Genomic DNA, 25,175 nt, shown 5'->3' with positions numbered 1-25,175 from the left:
TTTGCTTTATTAACTCAGGGGTGGAAGTACACAGACTGCCCTGGCTTTGAAATACGTTCTTCAAGAAGGTTTTACAGATGCAAGAAATGCATCTGTTCCTCGAATTCTTATCATTCTTACTGATGGTAAATCTCAGGGTAATGTGGCAGAAGTAGCAGCACAAGTGAAAGAAACTGGAATAACTGTGTTTGCTATTGGAGTGAAGTTTCCAAGGTAAGGAGATTTCTTGCAAAGGTTTGGCAGGAATGACTGTCCAGCAATAATGTCAAGCATCATTTCCCCAGGAAATTTCATACCTGAGCTTAACATAGCATTTTTGAGGGGAAATTCATAGCTTATGAATTTTTAGTGACATTAAAGTCATAATTCTTTCCATTATGCGTTCACTTTTTATTTTAAAAGATTCCGTTGTTGAAAATAAAAGTTTGCTGATTATATCCTTTTGAAGAAAGCATAACAAACATCCATGTTGATGTTAGAGAAATATTGTACGTTGTCCCACTGCTTCTCAGCTGGGCTGATGGATGAATGGTTGTTTGAATCTGTACGCATCAGAGATTAAAATGCATGGACTAAGAGTTCATTTTTGAACCAGTATGGATTCTGAACCCAATAACTTTTCCCTGTGAGAATCTTTCACAGTATCTTTCACATCTAGGGACTTGGAAGCTAGGAAGTCAGGCTTCAAATTAATTTTTAATTTAGAAGGAAGAATTGTTCTATAGGTAAGATAACTAAACCATGAGTGAGCTTTATATTAGTGTTTTCTACCTTGTATATCCAGAGGCAAGTTGGTGTTTCTACCCTTATACTCAGTAGGTTAGGCACCCTCGTGAAGGAGAGACAGAGTCAATTTTGCAGGTCATAGACCCTTTCCAGCACTTGCAATTTTGTTATATTTTCATAGGTGTTTCCATTCCTTTGAACACTTTTTTTTTACCAAGGGGAAGGATATGCACATTACAAGCATTCAATTATTTTGCTTAAATAATCTAATTTGCTCAAAATTCTATCCTGCCTATTAAATTTATTTTCTAAGACTATTTAACATTTTTAACATTTTGCCAGCTTTTTGTTTGTGAATGAATTATAAACAATATCCAGATGTTGTTTTTCTATTATACCCATCAAGCGTTAAACCAATATGACCACATGGTGGTAACAGAATGTTAGTTGATTTCCATTGTAATTCTTGCTCTCTTCACAGATGGGAGGAGTTGAATTTGCTAGCTAGTGAACCCATAGAGAGCCATGTGCTGTTTGCAGAGCACTTTGATGATGCTGTTAATGGTCTGTACACAACATTGACCAGCTCTGATGTCTGTTCTGCTATCCCACCAGGTAATACACATAACTTTTTAACAAACGTCCTAAATCTGGGTTAACTTAATAACTTAATTAAGTGATTGATAGATGTCCAATTGCTCAGCCTGTGGTAAGGCTGCCATTGCTCTGACTACTTTGGAATACTGTTAAAACATTACATATTAAAAAAATATTCTATTTCTTTATGTGCTGACTGTCAGTTTGAAAAATCACACTTAAATTCAATGCACAACAAAGCAACTTCATTTTTCTCAAGTACGACTTCAACCATCCAAGAATGTTTTTGTTTTCCTCTTTTATTATGTATAAAGCAGGAGCTTTGCTTTGTGCAACAGTTTCAGCAATAGCGGTTCGTGTATCCACAATTACCGTCAAATCTATGTTAGGGTATCTGTTTTGAAGCATACTATAAAAAAGCAAAATATGCCAACTTTTTTGTAGAAACCAACAGTAAAATAAATTACTTGGGAGGCTTTCGCCCAACTATTGCCCAACAATTCTGAAATGTGAGTGGCAAGGAGAATTGTTTATGGAAGTCCTGCCTAATGACAGGCTGATTTGAATCTTGGATTGAACCTTAATCTGGCCAGTTAGCTTTTCTGTCTGAAGCTAAACAAATGTAAGTGTGGCCCTTCACTGTTTGCAAGACATCAGCATAACTTTTAGGGAGGATTTATGCAGATGGGACAGATTTGACTTCTGTGGGACCGCAAGGAGCACAAATACCCCCCTTAGCCTTATCAAAATCTTCCCACCCACTGCTGGGTTTCTACACCTTAAAAAGATATACATTTTCTTGTGAGAAGAGTCTTCATATATTATTAAGTATGATTAAAATTTTGCAATGTGCTTCTTTTCAGCTTGTAAACTTGAATCCCATGTTTGTCAACGTAAATCTCTAGAAACAGTGAAGGAATTCAAAGGGAATTTCATGTGCTGGAAGGGATCATATGGATATGGTGGACCTTTCTCAACACTGTGTCCTTATTACACGTTAGTAACTTATGTCCTGAAACTTGACCATGGAAAAAAAAGCACTCTGAGGCATTATATATGAACTGATCCTGCTGAAGTTTACTAAATTGTCCAATTGCTTTTCCCTTGATGAGTGAGAGGATACTTTCTGAGAGAAGTGGATGGAAAAAAAATTAGTGCTGAACTAGCAATCAAATGTTGAGGGAGATAAATCATGTTCTTTATGGTAGGCACTCTAAACTGCTGGAGGAAGGGAAGAGATAATGGGTTCTCACTATCATTTCACTGAGCTCTTTAAATATGAAGATTATGGTAGGTACTGGAGGGTAGACATTGTAACAAGTTGGGAGAACAGAAAAGACTATCAGTGAACCTGTTAGCCTAATATCAGCTATGGAAAAACACACAGAATCCATTATTCAGGATCAAATTAGTGAGTAATTGGTGGTGCATGGGAGGATCATTACAGTCACCAGTGATTTGTTTGAGGTAGGTTCTATTTGATAATGTTAGAGTGTTTCTGGAGAAGTGACAAACCGTATGATAGAGAATACAGTTAAATATATATAAATTTTTAAAAGACATTGTGAAAAAAAATCACAAGTAAGGCTTTTACGAGCTTTCAAAAGGCTACCAGAAGATGTCTTTGGAGGAGAAAGATCATTTGGTCCATCCTGATTCATACATACTATGATACTACAGTTCCATATGCCCTTACTACTCTACTGTGGAATTTTGTTGTTGTTGCAAACTTCACACTATGCATGAATTTAGAAAATTACTAAAGAATTAATCACTTAGCGGAAGTTCCAAAGTAGAAAGAGAGTACAAAACTCTGAATAGTATTCCATAATATTCTACATTCTATGCATGGAAATACCTTAATAAGTGCTCACAGAAATTATATTATTTTGCAGTTGGAAGCGGGTTTATAAGACACATCTTGCTCGATGCTACAGAACCACATGCCCAGGTATTTATTTCTTGAATATACTTTCTCACATGTTAGCCAAGACGAATGGTTAGTTTTGTAGTTTAAGTGGAATATTTTCCTTCTTGATTAATTTAAATGATATGAAAGATGTCTGTGGTAAAACACTTTATTAAGTGCTATTGTATCTTCTATAACATTGTTTTATAAGGTTGAGAAGATTATTCTATGCTAATGTATTTATTCATATAACTAGTCTCTGCGATAGCCTGAAATCTAATCAGTGTAAATAAACACAACTTTAAAATAAAACATAAAAGAATGCACATCAATTATCTCAGGTTCATAAATTGGAATTAGTGATCCACAACTATGCCCTCAGATCTTTTGCATTGCACTTGATAAGTTGAATGATTTAGCAATTCATAAGGACTGTGGTTTTATACCATACAAGATATAATGCTTTAAAGTCACAAAGACTAATTGCTTTTAACTAGAGTGTCAAACCAATCAAAGTTAACTGTTCAAGAAAACCATGTGGTGCAAGATCAATCAGTTTTTGGTTATTCTTCAGGCTGCTTGTTAGAATCAGCATGAAATATCCAACTTTCTAAATGAGATTGCTAAGAATATTTTTAGAGTGATGTTTTCAGCAATTCAATGTTGAATATTAACAAGATATTTCTATTCACAGGAACATTTTCTGTACATTTGATGAACAGCTTTTTCTTTAGTTCAAGAATTTGCATGTTAGTTGAATTGCTTCCTTTTCAAAGAGATTAAGGTATTGTACTGTCTTTGAATGTCTTATCAATATTTTATGTAAAACTCTTTACAGATCCATGTGATTCACAACCCTGTCAGTATGGAGGCACATGTATCTCAGAGGACTTTGAAAAGTACCACTGTGTCTGCCCTGCAGCATTTGGAGAAGATTTTAATTGTGGTAAATTGATCTTACCTTTTTTATATTTTCCCCAAATGTGTGTAAAATTGTTCAGCTGATGTCTCTGTTTCATCAATCCATGCCCTGTTCAGTCTGAAAGATACTTACAAATCTGGCTCAATTAAACTGGCAGCTCACAGATTTTGTTTGAAATAAGAAATGAAGATTTTAAAAAATGCAGATGCTGGAAATCTGAAAAAAAAATGAAAATTCAGTGTTGCTAGTGTTGTATAGTCTGACAGAAAAAAAATCATATAAAAAGAAAGAAAGGATGGTGGGGGAAAATGGCCAGTTCTCATATTAACAAAAAGAAAGAACAAGTTATTTAAAGTTAAGGAATTTAATATTGGTTCAATCCCACTTCCCAGTATGAGCTTTCTATTTGTGGCTGCCTACACTATTACAATGCAAGCTCAAGAATCAACACTTCATCTTCTGCTTGGGCAAGGTATAGCCTGCAGCATTCAATATTGAATTCTCCAACTGTAGATAACTCACTCTTTCATTTTGTTTATATAAGATCTAGCTATTTTTGCCTGCCATCCTATTTTTCCTTTCTTTGCGCGGTCAGACTATACAAAATTAGCAACACATTACACAGACAAGGAAACTGATCTTAGCTGCTCCTGAAATGCCACATTATTTCACCCTATCAGAGAAATTCCCTATGTTCCATCAATTGCTTTTCCCTGCCTCCTTTGCTACCTGAACTAACTTTTTTCTTTCTCCATTCTGATGAAGGGTGTGGGACCTGACATGTTGACTGTCCCTCTTTCCACAGATGCTGACTGACCTGTTGAGTTTTTCTAGCGTTTTCTGTTCTAATTTTTGTTTGAAGTACTGTACATTGATGTAAACCTAAAATTGATCCATCATTCTTTGAACAAACAGCGGAGTGCTGAAAACCACATGCTTTTCATGTGGAAGATTGTACTTTGAGCAAAATCTGTGTCTCAAGACTGACTGAGAATAGCACATTGAAATTGCTGTACTTGAATTCATCTAGGAAAATTAAACTGTAGACTTTCTGATACATAAAATATTAATGAAACTTAAAATCATGATGCAACATATTATACCCTGCTACTTCACTTTAAAGGAGGATGCCACACTTAGAAGTTATTAATATCATTGGCAAATGGTCATTGTATTATCATAGTACACTTATTTTGTATTTTCTGCGGTATAGAAGAAGCCCATTTGTGCTGCTATTCAGAACCTTTCCATCAGTCCCATTTGCCCACATGTATAACCTTTTCATTTTAGATGCAGTGTAAACTCACCAGATTTATCAAAATTGTGAAGATCCTGGGAAACTGCTTCTCATACTAGAAAACAGCCAGTTTGTTTGAACAGAGATTGCCTCTTTCGCCATTGAGTTCATGGAAAATAGGGATGGATTCTACATTGGGTGGCCACTTTTCTCTGTCAGCTTGCTGTCAGTTTACATAACCTACTAGCTGGCTCAGGTGACACAGTTTTAAAGGAAGACATTTTCCTCCCAGTGAGGGAATGGCTCTTGACTTGTCTTCACTGTTGTTATGCTCCTATGAATCAATACATGCCTATAATAAAAACAGAACGTGCCAGAAATACTCAGCAGGCCAGGCAGCATCTCTGGAGAGAGAAACAAAAGTAATGTTTCAGTTTGATGCCCTTTCTCAATACGTTTATGATTGACTGGTGACAAAGGCAATCACAGATGTCACATAATTGTCACACAAAATTACATTTAAACTTGCTAATCCTCCCATTAGGCACAACATTACAGTTCTTGCAAACTTGCATCAGCAGCCACAGTTAACATTGGAAAAACAGCTGCTCTTTGGATTATTGCCAGATTAAAATAGCAAAGTGTCCATTTGACATCAGTAAGAAATGTGCATGAAGGTTCATTTACTAATTTCCATTTATATTGTGTATTACTACTCTTGCATGAATTGCCAATAAGCACTTCCAATGGATGATAGCCTGAAAGTATTCCTGTTGTATATAGTTTAGCCACAGGCCATGCACTATCGATTGCCATTAGACCAACATGTTATGGTTTGAAAAAAATTCCTGAACTAAGTGGAATCTTTATCTGGGCAGAGGTTTTCTGGCTAATTTTTTTAGTGTCCTTTTATACCCACTAATCAGAAAAATACTGATTTATGAAATGTATCTGATTAGCCACCTTATCAGCTAATTGATTGGTATCTAACTGTATTCTGCCTATTTGTCTGCTGGCAATGTGTGATCTGATGCCATTCTTTTAACACAGTCACAGGAGAACAGTCGTTTGAAATCACATTCCTCGAGGGAAGGAAGCTTTCTTTCAAAATACATGTTAATTATGTTTTATCTTTTAAGCTTTAGGCCTTTTGTTCACTGATTGTTTTGGCACTTAAAAAGTTGACATTGTTTCACTGGCTGAATATTATACAGCAATACTAGAGTAATGAGTAAGGTTGCAGGCCAGTCAAAGATTTGATATTGCAGCCCTAAAAGTTGGAGCCCAACTAAACTCTTTCATAATCCTGCATTTAATGAAATGAAAAGTTCAAGGAAATCCCATTTTAAGAGGACTGAAATGTAGAACGTCTTTAACAGAAAGTTGTATAGAAATTGAACACATGCATTATACTGACAATTATGCATCTATTATTAGTGTATTACAATACAGTGGTATGCAAAAGTTTGGGCACCCCGGTCAAAATTTCTGTTACTGTAAGTAGCTAAGCGAGTAAAAGATGACCTGATTTCCAAAAGGCATAAAGTTGAAGATGACACATTTCTGTAATATTTTAAGCAAGATTACTTCTTTATCTCCATCTTTTATAGTTTCAAAATAACAGAAGAGGAAAAGGGCCCGAAGCAAAAGTTTGAGCACCCTGCATGGTCAGTATTTAGTAACACCCCCTTTGGCAAGTATCACAGCTTGTAAACGCTTTCTGCAGCAGGCTAAGAGTCTTTCAATTCTTGTTTGGGGGATTTTTGCCTATTCTTCCTTGCAAAAAGCTTCCAGTTCTGTGAGATTCTTGGGCCGTCTTGCATGCACTGCTCTTTTGAGGTCTATCCACAGATTTTCGATGATGTTTAGGGTCAGGAGGCTGTGAGGGCCATGGCAAAGCCTTCAGCTTGTGCCTCGTGAGGCAGTTCGTTGTGGATTTTGAGGTGTGTTTAGGATCGTTATCCTGTTGTAGAAGCCATCCTCTTTTCATCTTCAGCTTTTTTACAGACAGTGTGATGTTTGCTTCCAGAATTTGCTGGTATTTAATCGAATTCATTCTTCCCAGTGAAATTTTCCCTGTGCCACTGGCTGCAACACAAGCCCAGAGCATAATCAATCTACCCCTGTGCTTAACAGTTGGAGAGGTGTTCTTTTCATGAAATTCTGCACCTTTTTTTCTCCAAACATACCTTTGCTCATTGCAGCCAAAAAGTTCTATTTTAACTTCATCATTCCACAGGACTTGTTTCCAAAATGCATCAGGCTTGTTTAGATGTTCCTTTGCAAGCTTCTGACGCTGAATTTTGTGGTGAGGATGCAGGAAAGTTTGGAGAACTTTGCAAGATGGCCCAAGAATCTCACAGAACTGGAAGCTTTTTGCAAGGAAGAATGGGCAAAAATCCCCCAAACAAGAATTGAAAGACTCTTAGCCTGCTGCAGAAAGCATTTACAAGCTGTGATACTTGCCAAAGGGGGTGTTACTAAGTACTGACCATGCAGGGTGCCCAAACTTTTGCTTCGGGCCCTTTACCTTTTCTGTTATTTTGAAACTATAAAAGATGGAGATAAAGAAGTAATCTTGCTTAAAATATTACAGAAATGTGTCATCTTTAACTTTATGCCTTTTGGAAATCAGGTCATCTTTTACTCGCTTAGCAATTCACAGTAACAGCAATTTTGACCAGGGGTGCCCAAACTTTTGCATGCCACTGTATATAACACAGTATTGTGTTTGAGTTTGTTCCACAGTAGTGCTATTAATGTTGACTTTCCATTGATGTGTAGTTCATTTTAGTATGAATTTTTTATATTTTGCTGGTGTGAAAGATCATCCTTTTGAATGGACAAAAGGATGATTGTTCATGGAATTAGTTAAGCTTTGCCACAGTTGGTGCTTCTATGTTATTATATTTTTTATTCTAACAGCTCCACAGCACGGCCTTGAATGCAATGTTGATATTTTGCTGCTAATTGATGGCTCTACCAAAACATCCCTTGAAGGATTTCTCCAGCACAAAGCCTTTGTGAAAAGATTTCTGCAGGTTGTGCTGACTCCAGAGCGTCAAATTAATGTTGGTGTAGCACAATACAGTGATGGAGTTCAAATGGAGCTGGCTATGGGACTGTACCAGGATGTATCAGATGTTGTTAGTAAGATCGAATCGATGCGTTTTAAAGGGGGCAGCACAAAGACTGGCAAAGCTTTGCAATACCTTACCCAGATTGGATTTAAAACTAGACCGTCAGTTCCACACGTTCAGGAGGACCGCCCCCATGTTTTAATTCTGCTAACAGACTCAAAAGCAGACGATTCCGTAGCTGAATCAGCCAGGTATGCCAGAGAGCGAGAGGTATTCCTTCTTGCTGTTGGCAGCCACAGTCTTCAGTCTGAATTGGTGGCAATTACAGGAAATCCCCAGCGTACTGTCATATATTCAAATCCCCAGCATCTCTTCAACAAGATTCCTGAAATAAGAACAAAAATCTGCAGCATTGAAGATCAAGGTATAAGCACTTTCCTAATTTGTTCTTTATTTGACTTGACTAATAACACTATGGCAAAATTGAAGAAGGGTACCATGACACCATGAATGGTACTATTGCATTACATACCATTACATTATAAAGGTACAATGAGCCTGATAGATGAAGAATCAGTCCCACACATGATAAGTAAGTGAGCTCACTGAAGTTGTAAGGTAGAGAGAACACATTGCTCTGTAGAGAAGAAAGACTTAATCTATATTTAGTGGCTGTCTGGATCTCCCGGTTGCCAGCCATTTTAATTCCCTTCTCCATTCCCACACTGTCATCTCTTTCCTCAGCCTCCACTACTGCCAAGATGAGGCTAAATGCAAACTAGAGGAACAGCACCTCATGTTCCGCCAGGGTAGTCTACAACCCGGCGGCCTGAACATTGAATTCTCCAGCTTCCGGTAAACTGTTCTCCCTCTGTCCCTTTTCTCTCTCCTCCTGATCTACCCAGCCCTGTCTCTTTCCCCTCCTCCACTCTCTCCATCTACCCATTACCCATACACACCTCCCACTGTTCCCTCCTCTCCCACTGCCCCCGTTTTCCTCCTTTTCCACCTTACTTGATCCCATGCTCCACCTTCCTCTCCTATGAGATTACATCATCTTTAGCCTCTGTCGCTTCCACCCATCACCTCCCAGCTTCTGGCGTTATTCCCACTCTCCGCTCCCCCATCTGCCTATCACGCCTCTCACCTGGATACACCTTTCGCCATCCAGTTCTTGTTCCACCCGCTCCCTCCATCTTTTTATATTGGGCATCTCCCTCTATCTTTCAGTCCAAGTGAAGGGTCTCAACTCGAGATGTCGCCTGTTTATTTCCCTCCATAGATGCTGCGTGACCCGCAGGGTTCCTCTAGCTTTTTGTGCGTTACATCTGGGGGCTGGTCACAGGCTGTGGTGATGTAGCCCAATGAGTTGGTTTGCCTACCCTGCCAATCAGGGGACCAGGAAACCTAATAAGAGAGGACAAGGGATTTTTTTAAATATAGGCAAAAAGTACACAAATGATGGGGAAGAGAATTGTCCTCTGTTGAATGTGATAAAAGTGGAATGCTGTAATATATTCTATTAAGGAAGTGAATTTTGGAAGCAAAGTGTCAGCACTATGACTTTTAATCAAAGCTGTGGAATTATTTGTCTTCCATTTCACATTAATTGTACAATCACTTTATAGAGAGTTAAAGCTGAAGATTTTGAATAATGCAAATATCATCACATTCACTCAACATTATGTATAATGCACTACTTTTTGATTTGGATCTCGCAGGTTGTCTGTCAGACAAAATATTGTACTTGTCAGACAAAACATGCAAGCCTTTTATAACACCCACATTACAAGAAAATGCAAGGAATGCATTCACAGATTTGGTTAATAACTTTACTGTTCTACGCTCTAGCATTACAAACATCCTGAGAAAAGTACCAATCTGTTTTAATAAGCGAGCTGAACACTTACTCAATAAAACTTCCTTCTTAAAAGGAAAGTATCCTTGACCCTTCTACTTTTGCCAAAAACCTCTCCATCTTCAGGAATATTATTTCTCTAACATCTCGTGCAGTCAGGAATATTCTGGGTCAACATCAAAACAGCCATCACCCTTGTCACCATCACTGTGTGACACTTGCTCAGCCTTCAAGTCTCTCCACAACATTTTGCTGTTCTCCTCCATCTGTTTCCTGCTGTCATTCAACTTCATGGAAAAATGCTCATGTAATTTATTCCTATCAGTCTAAAGGTATCTAGTGTATTTCCTTTTACCCTTGACCATCAACTTCAGAACTCCTGCAGTTTCTGACCTTGGCACTTTTCCTCACCTACATGTTGATGCTTGGCAGGAGCAAGGGGTTATCTTCAGTCCTCAAACTACTTGATGTTATTGGAACTACTTATCCAATGTTCAATCTCTTTGGATGTTGTGATACATATCTGAATAAACAAGATCGTCATCTTTAGGCTCCAGAATACTTCGTTTCCTTCCTCTGGAACTTTTTTTTCCCCTCTTCTCTTTAATCCCCAAACTTAGTTTCAGATACCATACTTTGACCTCCTTAACCCTTCATTAACTTAACTTCCTTAACTCCTCTGCCCTTCATCTTTGAAATTGTTATGCATGTAACAATCTCTAGGTTTAACTCTTTCCATGCTTTTCATATCCAATGCCATTCATGACTGTAAAACTTGTGGAGTACTCCATAACATGCATCCTGCCTCACTTTGTCAAGTCACAAGTATGGCGATGTACAAGTACAATGAAAAACTTGCTTGCAGCACTGCCATTGTTCTGTTGAACAGCACTGGCCTCCCATCATCACTTGTCTTTGGATCACTCCAAATCCTTTCCTCATTTTTACACCTGCAGTTTCCTCCTGCCCTGGATACATCCCTATATTCTCAGATCTGTGGACTTTGGCTTTATATGCACTAAACTTCCTTTCAATGCACTGGAATTTCACAGCCTGTTGCTTGGAATTTGTACCCTAAAACTCTCTGTCCCCCTCTTGACTTGCAAAAATCCTTTTTTTATATAATCCATGGCTTGATCGAACTCCTGGGTCATGCTTTGTAATCTATTTTCCTGGCTTGACATTTGTTTTCTTCTGGCTCATTTGAAAAGTGCAGTGTGACATTCTTGACATTAAAGAGGTTGTTTTAGTTGCTATTCATATGTTTACAAGTGGAAGAGGCGACTAAATCTCTCCAGAGCCTATCTTGTTTTTGTTTGCTTTGTAACAGGGTAGTCAGTGGAAACCATTACCTTACCGGAAATTTCTAATTCTGTATTCTCTCTCTTTCTGTGCAGGATGCTTATCCCAGCCCTTAGATCTAGTCTTTGCTTTGGATGCATCCTCTGGAGTTGGAAAGCACAATTTTGATAAGGTGAAGGATTTTATGAAAACTGTCATCATGCAGTTTGAAATAAATCGTGACGTTACCCAGGTCGGCCTTGTGATTTATGGCAGCAGTTCGAGGACAATTTTTGGCCTTGATGCATTTGATTCAGGCACTAACCTCCAGAAGGCCATCAGCTTAGCTCCTTATTTGGGTGGAACCGCCTCCACTGGCAGTGCTCTACTTCACATTTACGATGATGTCATGAGTATCCGACAAGGAGCCCGACCCGGTGTGAATAAAGTAGTGGTGGTCCTTACAGATGGCGCAAGCACCGATGATGCAGTAGTTCCCGCACAGACTCTGAGGAACAACGGCATCATAGTTTTTGCTGCAGGAATTGGTGATGCACAGAAGGAATCATTGCTAAGGATTGCTGGCTCTGCTAATTACATGATAACTGTGCCATCCTATGAGGATTTGAAATATTTTGAAGAAATCATTGCTCACAGGATATGTGAAGGTAATTATGTGCATCTTGCTAAAAGAACTTCCAATATTTAATTCATGATTGTTAATTAAAGTAAGACTCTCAAAGGTCTAGAGAAGATTTTGTCTTGAGAAAGCTGTACCAGAGAAAAGCTGTAATAAAGGCCCTGATTCGATCCCACTGTGAGTGAATTGGTACAGTGATAGGACCCCTACGTGTGGTTTTTGAGGCATATATGCAGGAGATTGAGGGGTGACGTGATAGAGGTATGTAAGATCATGAGGGGTGTACACAGGGTGAAAGCACACATTCTTTCTCCCAGGGAGGGGGTGCTAAAAACAAGAGGGTATAGGTTTAAGATCAGAAGCGAGAGATTTAAAAGGGACATTAGGGGCAGCTTCTTCACACAAAGGGTGGTGCGTATTTGGAATGAGCTGCCGGAAATAGTGGTTGAGGTGGGCACATTAGCAACATTTAAAAGCCATCTAGATAAGTACATGGATAGGAAGGGTTTGGAGTGCTATGAGCCAGACGTGGACAGATGGGAATAGCTCGCTGGGCAACACAGTCAGCATGGATGAGTTGGGCCGAAGGGCCTGTTTCCATGCTGTATGACTTTAGGGCTATCTTAAGGATGTAAGAATCTCATTCCTATGGCAAGTCTGCATCTGGAAACACTAAATGAGGAGAATCTTAAGCTTGGTTTTGATGCCTCCCCTTCACTGGAATATCCAGTAATGCTAATTGGAAAAGCATATATTTCAATAATAATAACTTGGGAAAGATACTGGAAAGCACCAAGCATCCACTAGAGTCTACCCCAGTAAGAAGTCCATGCTTTCAAGAGTTCAGGGGGAGTTCACATGTGATAAAACAACCAATTTTGTTTTTATTTTTTACTTTCATTTTAAAAAGCCCAAATTTAAAGAGTAAGGATGAGTTATCCCTTTTCCCCCCACTTGATTTTTTTTTGCTCATTCACAGCCAGGTTTGTTGTCATTAGAACAACCTTCTGCACTCCCAGCTGAGAACTCCTACCAGGCTTTGTTTTGGCCATTGGCTGTACTCAGTGCCTTCTGCCTCAACAGAACTGGCAGATAGTACAGATATCAACAATGCATTTACATCCGTCATCAAGTTATAACAAAGTTACAGAAGTCATTGGCACACCAACACTCAATGGTAATACTTGAACTAAACATCATCAACATGGATATAGAAAATGCAGGTGAAACAATTTTGGTGCACCGACAAAAGCAAATTTAAATAAAAAGATAACAGATACAGTTGCTGCAATAAAGACACAGGCCACATAACTAAATGACATATCTGGAATTGGAAATGGACACAGATGGTTCATAGTCTCAAAGTGACATGGGGAAATATCACACAGCAAACATAATTGTATAAGAATGAGTAATTTATTACTAATCCCCAGTCAGTAATGAGTTCCAGGAGTATAGCTTATCGGCACCAAGCCAGTTAGGTATGGAATGCCATCTCACCAAATCTGTGAACCTCTGTAACCTTCTCTAGTCTTACAAGCTACCAAGAACTTCGTGACCTCCCAAATGTGAATTCTTTAGCCCTCCCGTTCTACCATTGGTATACCAAAGCTCTGGAATTATGATTCCAGACCTCTCCACTTCTCCCTTTTTTTAAAGACTCCTTTTAAATACAAGATAATGCATTTGTTGAAAAATTATGGTGAACTGATTAATTAAAGTTAATTGGGTGTGGAATAAAATACAGTAGTTTAGATCTGGTAAATTATGACGAGGTGATTTCCCTACTGGTAAGATTAAATTTCGCAAATGCTACTTAAGGTGGCCATTGGTATCAATTTGTCTTGTAATCACAGTGACCTTGGCTTACTTAAACATGCAATTAATTTTATGATTTTATATCTCCAATATATTTTTCCTTCCTCTGATTTCATTCCGTCTTCTTGGAGCTCAAATGCTTTATCTAATGCATAAGTAGTTAATTCACCAATATCCTTAAGCTTACATACACCATTGAGATAACTTTTCAACACTCTGAAGAGAGGGGCTTGGGCTTCCTATCATCACCAGTCTGACTGGGGTAAAGGATGCTAGATTCCTGCCCCCTGTGAAACTTGAAAAGCCTATTATGAATGAGAGTGCAATGTAGTGCAGCTGAGACCAATATAGGTTAAAAAGTTGGATAAGCTGCCTGCCAAGATGTAAGAGTTTTTCAAATTATGAGCCATTCTTAGCTTGTGGAAAGGTAGGCTTTTTGAGCACGTGTCCAGAATCCAATTAAAATACATTACTACAACTGCTATTGGGGCATAGTTGCCTGCCTGGTCCTAAAAGTGCCAAAGTTCAAAGTAGGCAAGTAACAGGAAACAAATGTTGGAGACACAAGAGACTGCAGATGCTGGACTCTGGAGCAACAAACAATCTGCTGGAGGAACTCAGTAGGTTGAGCAGCATCTGTGGGAGGAAAGGAGTTGTCAATGTTTCAAATATTGGACACAATTTTCCCTGATATCCACACCCACAGCCATTGGATCAGACACTTCCTGTCCTACGTTCCAGGTAATTTGGTTTTGGTTGGAGAGTTGGGGGGGGGGGGGGGGGGGAGGTGTTGTGGGGTGGGAATCGTAAGGAGATGGGAACTTGATGGAGTGCCCGGTTACCATCTTTGTCCTCCCCAAGCCCATCAAAAATAGCGTAATGAATAAAGTAGCAGTAGGGATTCATGGTGACTAAAGTGGGGAAAGCATGCAAGTGCCATTCCAGTACTGGCTCCTCTTTAATTGTAAAGAAAATTGTTGAAATTAAATCTTTGAACGTAACCAGGCAGGATCTTCCACTTTTATAGTTTCTGTTTGACCAATTTGACAATATGGCTACTTCATTCAGTAGTAAAGTAGGGATAATTTAAAAATTGAGTACAAATTTATTGACCCAAAATATATCCTGCATGTTTTTGAAATGAGAGTGTGGCAGGTTATGCAGGCTAACTAATCTCTTTATGTCAAATGAAAGGAATGAGTATTATAAGGGCATTACTATGTTATGGATGCTTGCAAAGCATGCAATTATTATTTTTAGAGTCTTTATGCTTGGATAGACTTGAGTGATAGTGTATCCAAGAAACAGAAGAATCAATAGACTTTTTAAAAAGAAATTATTTTATGGCATGTGGATGCCACTGACTGTAACAGTGGCTCATCATTTAATGCCCTTGAATGATTCACATGCTGGATCTTTAGAGAGAATCTGGAGTCAAATTTAGACCAGACCAGACACAGATGGCATATTTTGTTCCCTTAAAGACGTTAATGAACCAAATAAGTCTTCACGCAGTTGGTAGTTTAATGGTCGCTATACCAGCTTTCTTTTATATTTTTATTTAATTAACTGAAGTTATATTCTCAGGATGCCATGGTGGAGTTAGAATATGTTTCCAGATCATCAATCTGAGCATCTGGATTGCCAGTTTAGTAATTTAGCCACTGCTACCATCCTTGCCAAGTGCTGACTATGTTTATAAAATTGCTGCATGAATGCTTCTTTACCTATCACTACTCAAGCCTCTGACATTAGTCCTGCATGGCAGAATTGCTCATGCATTGAAGGGAGGGTCAGCCACACCATGTCAATCCAGAACCTGAAACTGGAAGTCTTATTTCTACCTGTTGGGACCATCTGGGTCAGGATTCAAACTCTGAATCCTCTGACTCCCACCTATAACTAAACCAAAGACTTACTTCAGTGTGCTGGTATGTGTGATAAAATGTGTCCAGGGTGACCTGGAATGGTCCAACTTGTAAAGGTGTTGGAATGCCATATGGTAACCCATTCAAGGCTACTTTAAAACCAGAGGAGCTATTTGATCCCTCTGAGTTTGTTGCACCAATTTATTTGTGGTTTATAACAACAAAACATTCTTTGAAAATGTATTTGGTTTATGTGAGTTTTCAGCTTTGATCTTTATTTGACTTTGCAACAAAGTTAGGTGGAGCCACGTGTTTGTATTTCAGAAAGTATAGCCTTGTACTTCAAAAGATTAAGCCTGTTTAAACTTGGAGACAGCTTTTGGTCTGTGTCCTAAATGAGATGATTTTACATCATAGATCATTAAAGGAAACTCACCCTCTTTAAGAACTGTACAAGTCACAAAGTGTATTTTGAATTATATGGTTATGGAGCTTGCAAATTTCCAGTGTATTTATTTAAGCAGATGAGCAATGCTGTTCAGTCTCTGTGCTACATTTGGAATAATATTTCATTATAGAACTGCAAATCTCTTTTTTTTGTCATTATTTGAAAGCACAGGGAAGAGCTTTTAAGAACACATACTTTTTTTCTGGTTGACCAAGGTTGTCTTAATAATTGCAGCCAATATAATCGAGTAACTTTTATTAAAAGGTCTTCTTGAAAGATTTGATTTCATAAATTAAGAAGCCAGCTTGTAGTCAAATATAATTACTTGAGCAAAATTGCCCAGTGCAGGTCTACTAAACAGCCCACATTGATGCATTTTGTCTCTTGCCAAATCAACTGGAACCCTGATGTACATTGAGACTTGTGTGTGCTTTCCTTTTATTCAGTGTTTTAGTGAAAAAACATTCATATCTCCCCAGGGAATTTTTAGCACTCTCTACTGAGCATTGTTATATTTCAAAACACAGTGACCTAAGATTGATTATTTTCTTATAAATGCAGGTTCAAATCATACTCCTGTATGTAAGGTTATATTTGGGCTGATGTCAAGTGTTTTATCTGGCAACACTCATTGATTGTGATTAATTACTCAACATTTTTCAATCCCTTTTGTGAATTGAATGGGATGCTAATTGTGTAGGTTGACATACCCGGCCTGCTGATTAATATTGGAATATCACACATTAATTGCCAACAACACCACCTTCTTTTCAAAAGCTAAAGACTGATGGGATTGAAGGATGAGGGTGGTTGATTACCCAGAGGAAAGAGTAATGAGTAGATCTGTAGAGAGCAGCTTGCAATGTGTCGCCACGCTCCGGCGCCATCTTAAAGGAGATGGCTTACGATAGAGAAATGGAATGCATAGGAAAGATAAGAGCCGTTTCGAGAAGGTGATGAAAATTAAGACTTACATTAATGGAAAATATTTCTACACCATTTTGTTTAACAAGTCTTCTGCATTATCTTAACAGTGGCCAAGCAACCAGTCGATTTGTGCAAACCTAATCCATGTATGAACGGTGGGGAGTGCATACTTCACGTTGCAAGATATCATTGTGAATGCAAAGGCTGGGAAGGAGTGCACTGTGAACACAGTAAGTATTCAGCTCAACTGCTGTGTTTTTAAGCCCTTGGTCTGAGAAGCAATGCTGGTGCAATAAACTATTTCTCTATTATCACTGCCAATCAGGTCTCTTATCTTTAGATAAGGCAAGAGTGAAGTTTCTTTCAGCAGCAGCTACTAGCTTCAAAGGTATGATTTGCCAGTGCAAAGCCAGATCTGTACTGGTGAGGCTGTCTTTGTCATTTTTAACTGCAAATAACTCAGCAACTATGTAGATAAAGCAGGAAGAATGTACGAAGCTAAACAAAGCAAAAGATAAGAGAAACAACACAGGAATTGACCAAGTCCACACTTGAAACTATCCATAGATTTGCCAGATGCCTACTGAATTGAAGGTTGTTCTACAGGCCTCCAAAAAATGTTCTTGATGATTCAGAGAATTTTGTAGTGAAGTTGGAAGTTTCAAAATATTTTCTCTACTTGCCATAAGTGGTGAATTCATAGTTTGATCATTCATAAATACAGTATATTTACACTTCAGATGTATTTCATTGACCATAAAATACATCAGTAAAATCTCTGGTTATGAACGGTATTTTATAAAATGCAACGAATTAGTTTTCCATTCTAAAAGTTGTTTTATAATCCAACTATTTGGAAATGTCGGTGGTTCATCTGGCTCACTTGGTGATGTTGCCTGTGTTCCCCTGAAACTCACCAGGGCCCTGGTTCCCACACTCCCCTGAATCTCACCAGGGCCCTGGTTCCCACACTCCACTGAAACTCACCGGGGCCTCGGTTCCCACACTCCCCTGAAACTCACCGGGGCCCTGGTTCCCACACTCACCTGAAACTCACCGGGGCCTTGGTTCCCACTCTCCCCTGAAACTCACTGGGGCCCTGGTTCCCCTGAAACTCACTGGGGCCCTGGTTCCCACTCTGCACTGAATCTTAGCAGATCCCTGGTTCCTGTGCTCCCTGGGTTGACTGGAAAATTTATTGTAATACTGTGTAACATCTAACAATAAACAAAAGTGTGTTGCTATATTAATAGGAATAACCTTCAATAGTCTGGAAGATCTGCCAGCCTGGCACCAACAAAGCATATCGGATTATCAGAGTTTTACCCTTCCACACAGAATAAATCTTCAGTCATTTTCTCCGTACTTTATTTTGTTGTTTTTTCCAGCAGTAATTTTTAGTCCTAAATTTAAAAACATTTCTCACTGTCACCCAAACATTCTTGTGGGTAATTTAATTACAATTCCGTTTGTAAAATTATTTTCCTTGGCCTTGTGGCATCCTACAATTTCCCAGCTTTGTAATACCAGTACAAACAGCTTCTCCCTAGGCCTTTAATATCTCTGACAATGCACAGGAGTTTGGAACAAATTCTAAATTTCTGATGGAAGGTTATGAACCTGAAATGTCAGCACTGACTGAATATGTTGGCTCTTTTGTTTAAGGATTGATGGGTGGAAGCAGTTTATAAAAAGTAAATCCACTGAGAAGTTGGGAACCTAATGTTATGAACAGTTCACATTTCAGTAATCTACAACTCCATGTTAACTTATATGATTTATGCATGTTCAAATATGGGATTTAGGACATTATTCATCAGCAGCCAGTCCTTGCCATGAAGAGTTGCTGTATATTTGAAACAGAACAAGCTCTGAGAGAAATCTTGCTGCTTGACAGCATGTGAGGCCTTGTTGTTTTAGGCGTAAGGACATTTTGACAATTGCAACACTCCCACACATTGTTTAGGTTATGTGGAAAGGCTAAAAAAGTTAAACTTTTCTTTGTTATCTTTGGAAAATAGGAGTCATTGAATTGAAATTCTCAAAGTAATGATGGAAATTGGCAAAAAACAGACACATTTTACTGTTTTAAAAAAGATTTAAAGTAAAAGAAAGTTGTTTCACCTCAAGACCATACAAAATCTGAAACTAATACAGGATCTCAATTTGACACAGCACCCCAAAACTGGAAAACATTATGAGCTAATACAGAATTCAAGAAATGCATTAAATATTGCAGACTTAGTGATGGAAGCCACATTGAAGTCATGGAGTGCTGTAGCAAGTTCCAAGGGAAGTAACCTTTTAAAATCCATTCTGGAAATACTAGTGGTGTTTCTGGACAGGCAAGCAAGCTGGGTTTGACCCCTGACAAAGAATCAAGTTCGATTGACCTATTGGACTCCCATTCCTAAACTTCCTTAGGTTGCAAAAATTATTACAGTAAATGGTTTTGCTGTATATTTATATATATATATGTGTGTGTGTGTGTGTGTGTGTGTGTGTGTGTGTGTGTGTGTGTGTGTGTGTGTGTATATACATATATATATATATATATATATATATATATATATGTGTGTGTGTGTGTGTGTGTGTGTGTGTGTGTGTGTGTGTGTGTGTGTCTACATATATATAATATCACTGGAACTGAAGCTGGCATTTTGCACTACTTGCTGGAGGTACCTAATATTGGCTGATGTTTTGGCACTGCTTACTGGAGGTACTGTTTCTGATGGACATTAGATAATCATACTACTAACTGAAGTATGACCAGGAGCTCCTCCAGCCCTTATTTAATGTTTGTATCTCAAACCGCACTATCTAAAATTAATCAGCATTTATTTGTCTCATTGCTGGGCATTGCATAGCAGTGGCTACTGTTCTTCAAACTGGAGTGATGATTTGAAATGCAATGACACCAAAGCCCCAGTCGTCACATCCTGAATGCTGTGTATTTGACAATGAAACATGATTTCAAAAACACATTATTTATGAATCTAAATCTCATGACCAGTTACAAACCTCTATGGTTCTGTATACCCTGATTCCTCTCAGTATTATATGGTATATAGTAGCAGCATAGTGGTAGGGAAATGTGTGGCTGTGTTCAATTACTCTGAAGGTATCAAGGCTCTGTCAATGCTCGGATAAAGTCTGGGGCTAACCCCCACACTCTCTCAATGGGGAATCACTCAGGGGAAACATTTGGTAAGAATCACAAAATAGATGACGTTCAATTCGTGAACTCATTGCCTTGGATGGGTGCATGTCCTACGACACTCCGGAAGATTAATGCTGTCGAAGGGAAAGCAGGCCACTTGATTGGACACACTCCACATTGGGCTGGATTGTACTTGATCTGAGTAGCCAGCTACCTGTACCTTCACCCTGAGCTGGCTCCACAGCTGCAGTAACCTTGTGCTGGAGTAGTCGGTTGGCTACTGATAACCACAAGTGGGGGACAACAGATATTATGGCCTTCCCCCAGCACCCTTCTGATGACCTTTGACAGCTTGTGCTGTTTTTTGACTATGATGCCATCAGAGATCGGTGTGAAAGGTCTCATGGCAACACCTTGAAGGAGAGAAACGGAGTGTCCTGGTCAATGTTTATTCCTCACCTAATATTATTCAAACTGATTATTTCAAAGTCAACATTGAGTTTATTGTCATATGCACAAGTACATGTATGCACAGGTGCAATGAAAATCTTACTTATAGCAGCATCACAGGCACATAGCATCAGATACAGAACATCCACAAAAAAACATAAATTAAACATAAATTATACAAGATAGAACACAATTAGAACAAAAAAAAACAAGTCCATTGTCATGCAAAGTGGCCAAAGTGGTCATAGTGTTGCTATTACTGAGGCAGTGATTTGGGGTTGTGCAGGTTAGTTCAAGAACCGAATGGTTGAAGGGAAGTAGCTGTTCTGGAACGTGGTGGTGTGGGACTTCAGGCTTCTGTACCTCCTGCCCAATGGTAGCTGTGAGAAGATGGCATGGCCCGGATGATGGGGATCTCTGATGACAGATGTCGACTTCTTGAGGCAGCACCTCATGTAGATACTTTCAATGCAGGGGAGGAGTGTGCCCATGATGTATTGGGCTAAGTCCACCACTCTTTGCTGCTTTTTACGTTCCTGTGCATTCGAATTACCGTACCAAACCATGATGCAACCAGTCAAGATACTTCCAACGGTACACGTTTGTTAGAGTGTTCGGTGATATGCTGAACCTCCTTAACCTTCTAAGACAGTAAAGATGCTGGTGTACCTTCCTTGTGATTGCATCTATATGCTGGACCCGGGACAGGTCATCAATTTGGCCATTGTCGATTCACTGATTGTGGGAAGCTGCTATGTTCAAATTGGCAGCTGTGTTTCCTGTATTACAACAGAGGCTACATATATTGCAAGACACTTCATTGGCTGTAAGGTATTTTGGGATGTCCTAAACTCTTGAACAATACCACATAAATCTGTATAAATGCAAAGTTTCAGGTATCCCAAGAATGTGACCTTTATTGCATCAGTGCTGCAGGCATATATATTGACCTTTTCTTTAACCTACTCAGGGTGTGATGCTGGAAGCCCTTTAACATATATGTTGCCGGTGATGGTACAAATGAAAGAATTGGAAGGGAATTTCACTAAAATCTGAAAAATCTGAAGCTGTCTTTATTGCTGTTCCTGAAGGAAGTACAAATCCAGAGCCACGTGGAGATGTCCCCAGGACACACAGGAGGCAGCACAGGCAGAGGCATCTGCGGCACTTAAACAGAAGAGGGAAAAGGTTTCGCAGAAGGCGCAGACACCGAAAGAACAAGGTTACTTTACCTTAACATCCTGTCCTGTTTCACACAGTTTGCACTGAGCATGTGATCTGAAGTAGAACAAATGTCAAGAAGCCCAGTGTCAACAGCTTATTGCTTTTTTTTAAAGTGACTAAAATGGATTCCAGAATACCTGTACTCCTTTTAGTTCCAACAAAGTTTTATACAAAACAACTGGCAAATGACAATTTGAGAAGCTATCCACATTTCTTAAGGGAACACTGTTATTAAGCTATGATTTGACTGTACAATCAGGTTACTGCATGGGTTCTCAACCAAAGGCCCTCATTGTTCATGTGGACTTCCAACATGACTACACAAACTGTTCAAACTTTTGTTTACATTCATGGGAATCTGGTTCTACATTTTGAAATATCAGCATTAACTTAAATTTAACTTGTCATACAAGTTTTTAAACATTATTTCTCATGCAACACTGCATGGTCTTGTGGTTTCAGAACAGTAATGCATGTGTAGTATTCTTTTCTTCATGGGGTTTTGTTTCTGAAAGAAAGTTGGAAATTTATTACCCTCGTGTATCAAGGGAGTAGATTTGTCACATTGGTGAGTTCCTTGATCTGTGATGCATGTTAAATATGTAAAAAGGGAGTAATTTAACTGCAAGCTAACACAGAGCTTACCCAGACAACCTCTGGTTAGTTAACTAAGCTGTTATTAACAAGAAAGTGATTGAAAAAAGCTCCATGATCAAAAGGTACAAAGCCTAGGACAGATCCTTTGAACGTATAGAGGTGTGTTTCATTTTAGGAGAGTTGCAAAACTACAAATTTAAATTAATATGAGGTTTAACCAAGGGTTGAAGGCTCTTAAATTGAATATGAATACATACGTGCAAATTAATTCACCTGTTAACATTAAAAGTATTCATCAATGGAAAAAATCTGTGCAAGAGTTATTCATTGGAATGTTTTACTTGTTATACTTACCCAGCAATATTGATATCCTCAATCCAAATTTCCCTTTTTAAAAGATTTGATGTACAGTATTGTTTAATAACTTCAATACGGATCAGATTACATACTACTCATAGGTGGGTACTTTTCCCTAAATTTGGGATAGGAATGAAAAGCTCCAATCTTATACGAATAATATTGAATTGTGCTGTGTGACAGACCCAGGCATTAAGTTTAGGAATTTTGATTGTTATCATAAATGTTACACAAGCTATTCGACATTATTGACAATCTACTGTGGATATTTTAAATCACAGTTTCGATAATTCTAAGACCTTTATGCTATTACATTTAACAGCTTATTTTGCATAAACATCTCTTGGCATTCCTTTGATTTAGTGGCGCTAGAAATAATTTGGAGTGAATCCGTGCACTCTATTTGGAATTCTTATCTGTATAACCTGAAACTATACTGTATATTGTTGAAAATATCTGTATTCCATGTTTGCTGATCATGTAATAGGTATTTATCATAGGCTTGAGTGAATTGCATTCTGAATTGGGATGAAAGTACCACTTAACATTGCTATGCAATTACACTACAGATGTGTATGCTAGTTATTTGGAGCCATAGCATGCCATTTACTAAACAATTAAGGTGTAAAATCCACCCCAACTGCCTGATGCCAGAAGTGCTTCCTAGTCTCTTTCCTTTCCGGATGCATTTGTCTTTCTTTAGGCCTTTTCTTGTCTTAGTTGCTTTGGCTTCCTTTTCTGGGGTGTCTTCCTCTTACTGTCTTTCTTGATGCCATTCATTGGTGGTAAAATGTAAGGAGGAAGACCCAGTACAGATTTCCAATAGTTTGCAGTACCAGTGCAATGAATTTCAAGACATTGCTCCTGAACAGAATATACATGGTTAAGGAATATCTACAAAGAACCAATAAAAATATGGAATGAACTAAAGAGAACAATCATCAAAACTGTAATATCTTATGTAAAGCAACCATTTGTGGCATGGCTGTTTAAGTCAATCAGCTGCATATTATTTCCAGGGTCTTGTCTAATAGGATATTTTCTTGTAATCACCTTGACATTGGTTGTGGCACTCAAAGATAAGTCATTCACCCTGAGCACTGTCCTCCAATGAAATGGAGCCAACGGATTGAGTGCGGATGCTAACCAAATCACAGCCATAAGTTTGTTGGGTGACCATTCACACATAGGGGACATGAATCCAACACCATGCTACCTTATTATTAGACGTAGATAACATGCATAGAGTTAACTAAAATGCAGTGCGTGCCACATACAGTTTATTAGTATGGCTAGACAAAATTAGAAATAAAATCTTGGTGTGGAAGTCAGTCCCCTGTGCCAATGCAGGATGAAATGTAGTCTTTGAGTGAAGTGGGTTTAGCTGCACAGCTAATAATGTTAAAGAGGCCATGCTGATGTAATTGAGTCCCTGTTTTCAGGATATGTGTTTTTTGTAAAATGAACATGTTGTATTGTTACTGTAGCATAGCAAAATCCTGGAGTAAATTAGGAAGTGAAGAAGTGGTGTTTGTTGGAGCAGAAGTTTTTTTCTGAGGTACAAGCTAAAGTGCTGGGAGATGGAAAATATTCCAGATGCAAAGGATACCACATTGCCACCACTGGTAGGATGGTGGAAGTACATTTAAATGAACAGTTTGAATTTTAAAGATATCTTTATTAGTCACATGTACATCGAAACACACAGTGAAATGCACCTTTTGCGAAGAGTGTTCGGGGGGCAGCCCGCAAATGTTGCCATGCTTCTGGCGCCAACATAGCATGCCCACAACTTCCTAACCCGTACGTATTTGGAATGTGGGAGGAAACCAGAGCTCCCGGAGGAAACCCACCTAGACATGGGGAAAACATACAAATTCCTCACAGACAATGGCCGGAATTGAACCTGGGTCACTGGCGCTGTTATAGCATAACGCTAACCGCTACACTACCATGCCGAACAAAGGAATTTGTCAACCTGAAGAATCAATCTTTACAGTCATGCATTAACACTGCATTGTAGATCAGGCTGAAGCAGGGTTACCTCTTCTCCAGTTGACAGGAGAGAGCATAATG

The 25,175-nt window shown here is 38.7% G+C and overlaps 1 protein-coding gene across 1 annotated transcript in view; it reads left to right on the top strand.

Annotated features, from left to right (window-relative positions):
* The window catches only part of vwa2 (von Willebrand factor A domain containing 2), a gene marked incomplete at its 3' end in the record, with an annotated part of 45,604 nt that extends 20,660 nt beyond the window's left edge, over positions 1–24,944 (top strand). The window contains exons 6-15 of the mRNA XM_052027638.1: positions 19–213; positions 1,208–1,341; positions 2,187–2,319; positions 3,219–3,274; positions 4,071–4,178; positions 8,317–8,895; positions 11,727–12,278; positions 17,419–17,541; positions 22,013–22,078; positions 24,907–24,944. Coding sequence (XP_051883598.1) covers positions 19–213; positions 1,208–1,341; positions 2,187–2,319; positions 3,219–3,274; positions 4,071–4,178; positions 8,317–8,895; positions 11,727–12,278; positions 17,419–17,541; positions 22,013–22,078; positions 24,907–24,944 — 1,984 coding nt within the window. The remainder of the gene's footprint in view (positions 1–18; positions 214–1,207; positions 1,342–2,186; positions 2,320–3,218; positions 3,275–4,070; positions 4,179–8,316; positions 8,896–11,726; positions 12,279–17,418; positions 17,542–22,012; positions 22,079–24,906) is intronic.
* Positions 24,945–25,175: the final 231 nt, after the last annotated feature.

This window comes from Pristis pectinata, chromosome 12 (genome assembly GCF_009764475.1).
Source record: "Pristis pectinata isolate sPriPec2 chromosome 12, sPriPec2.1.pri, whole genome shotgun sequence".
Classification (NCBI taxonomy): domain Eukaryota; kingdom Metazoa; phylum Chordata; class Chondrichthyes; order Rhinopristiformes; family Pristidae; genus Pristis; species Pristis pectinata.
Note: the sequence above shows the minus strand (reverse complement) of the source record. Positions and strands in the feature narration are given on the sequence as shown.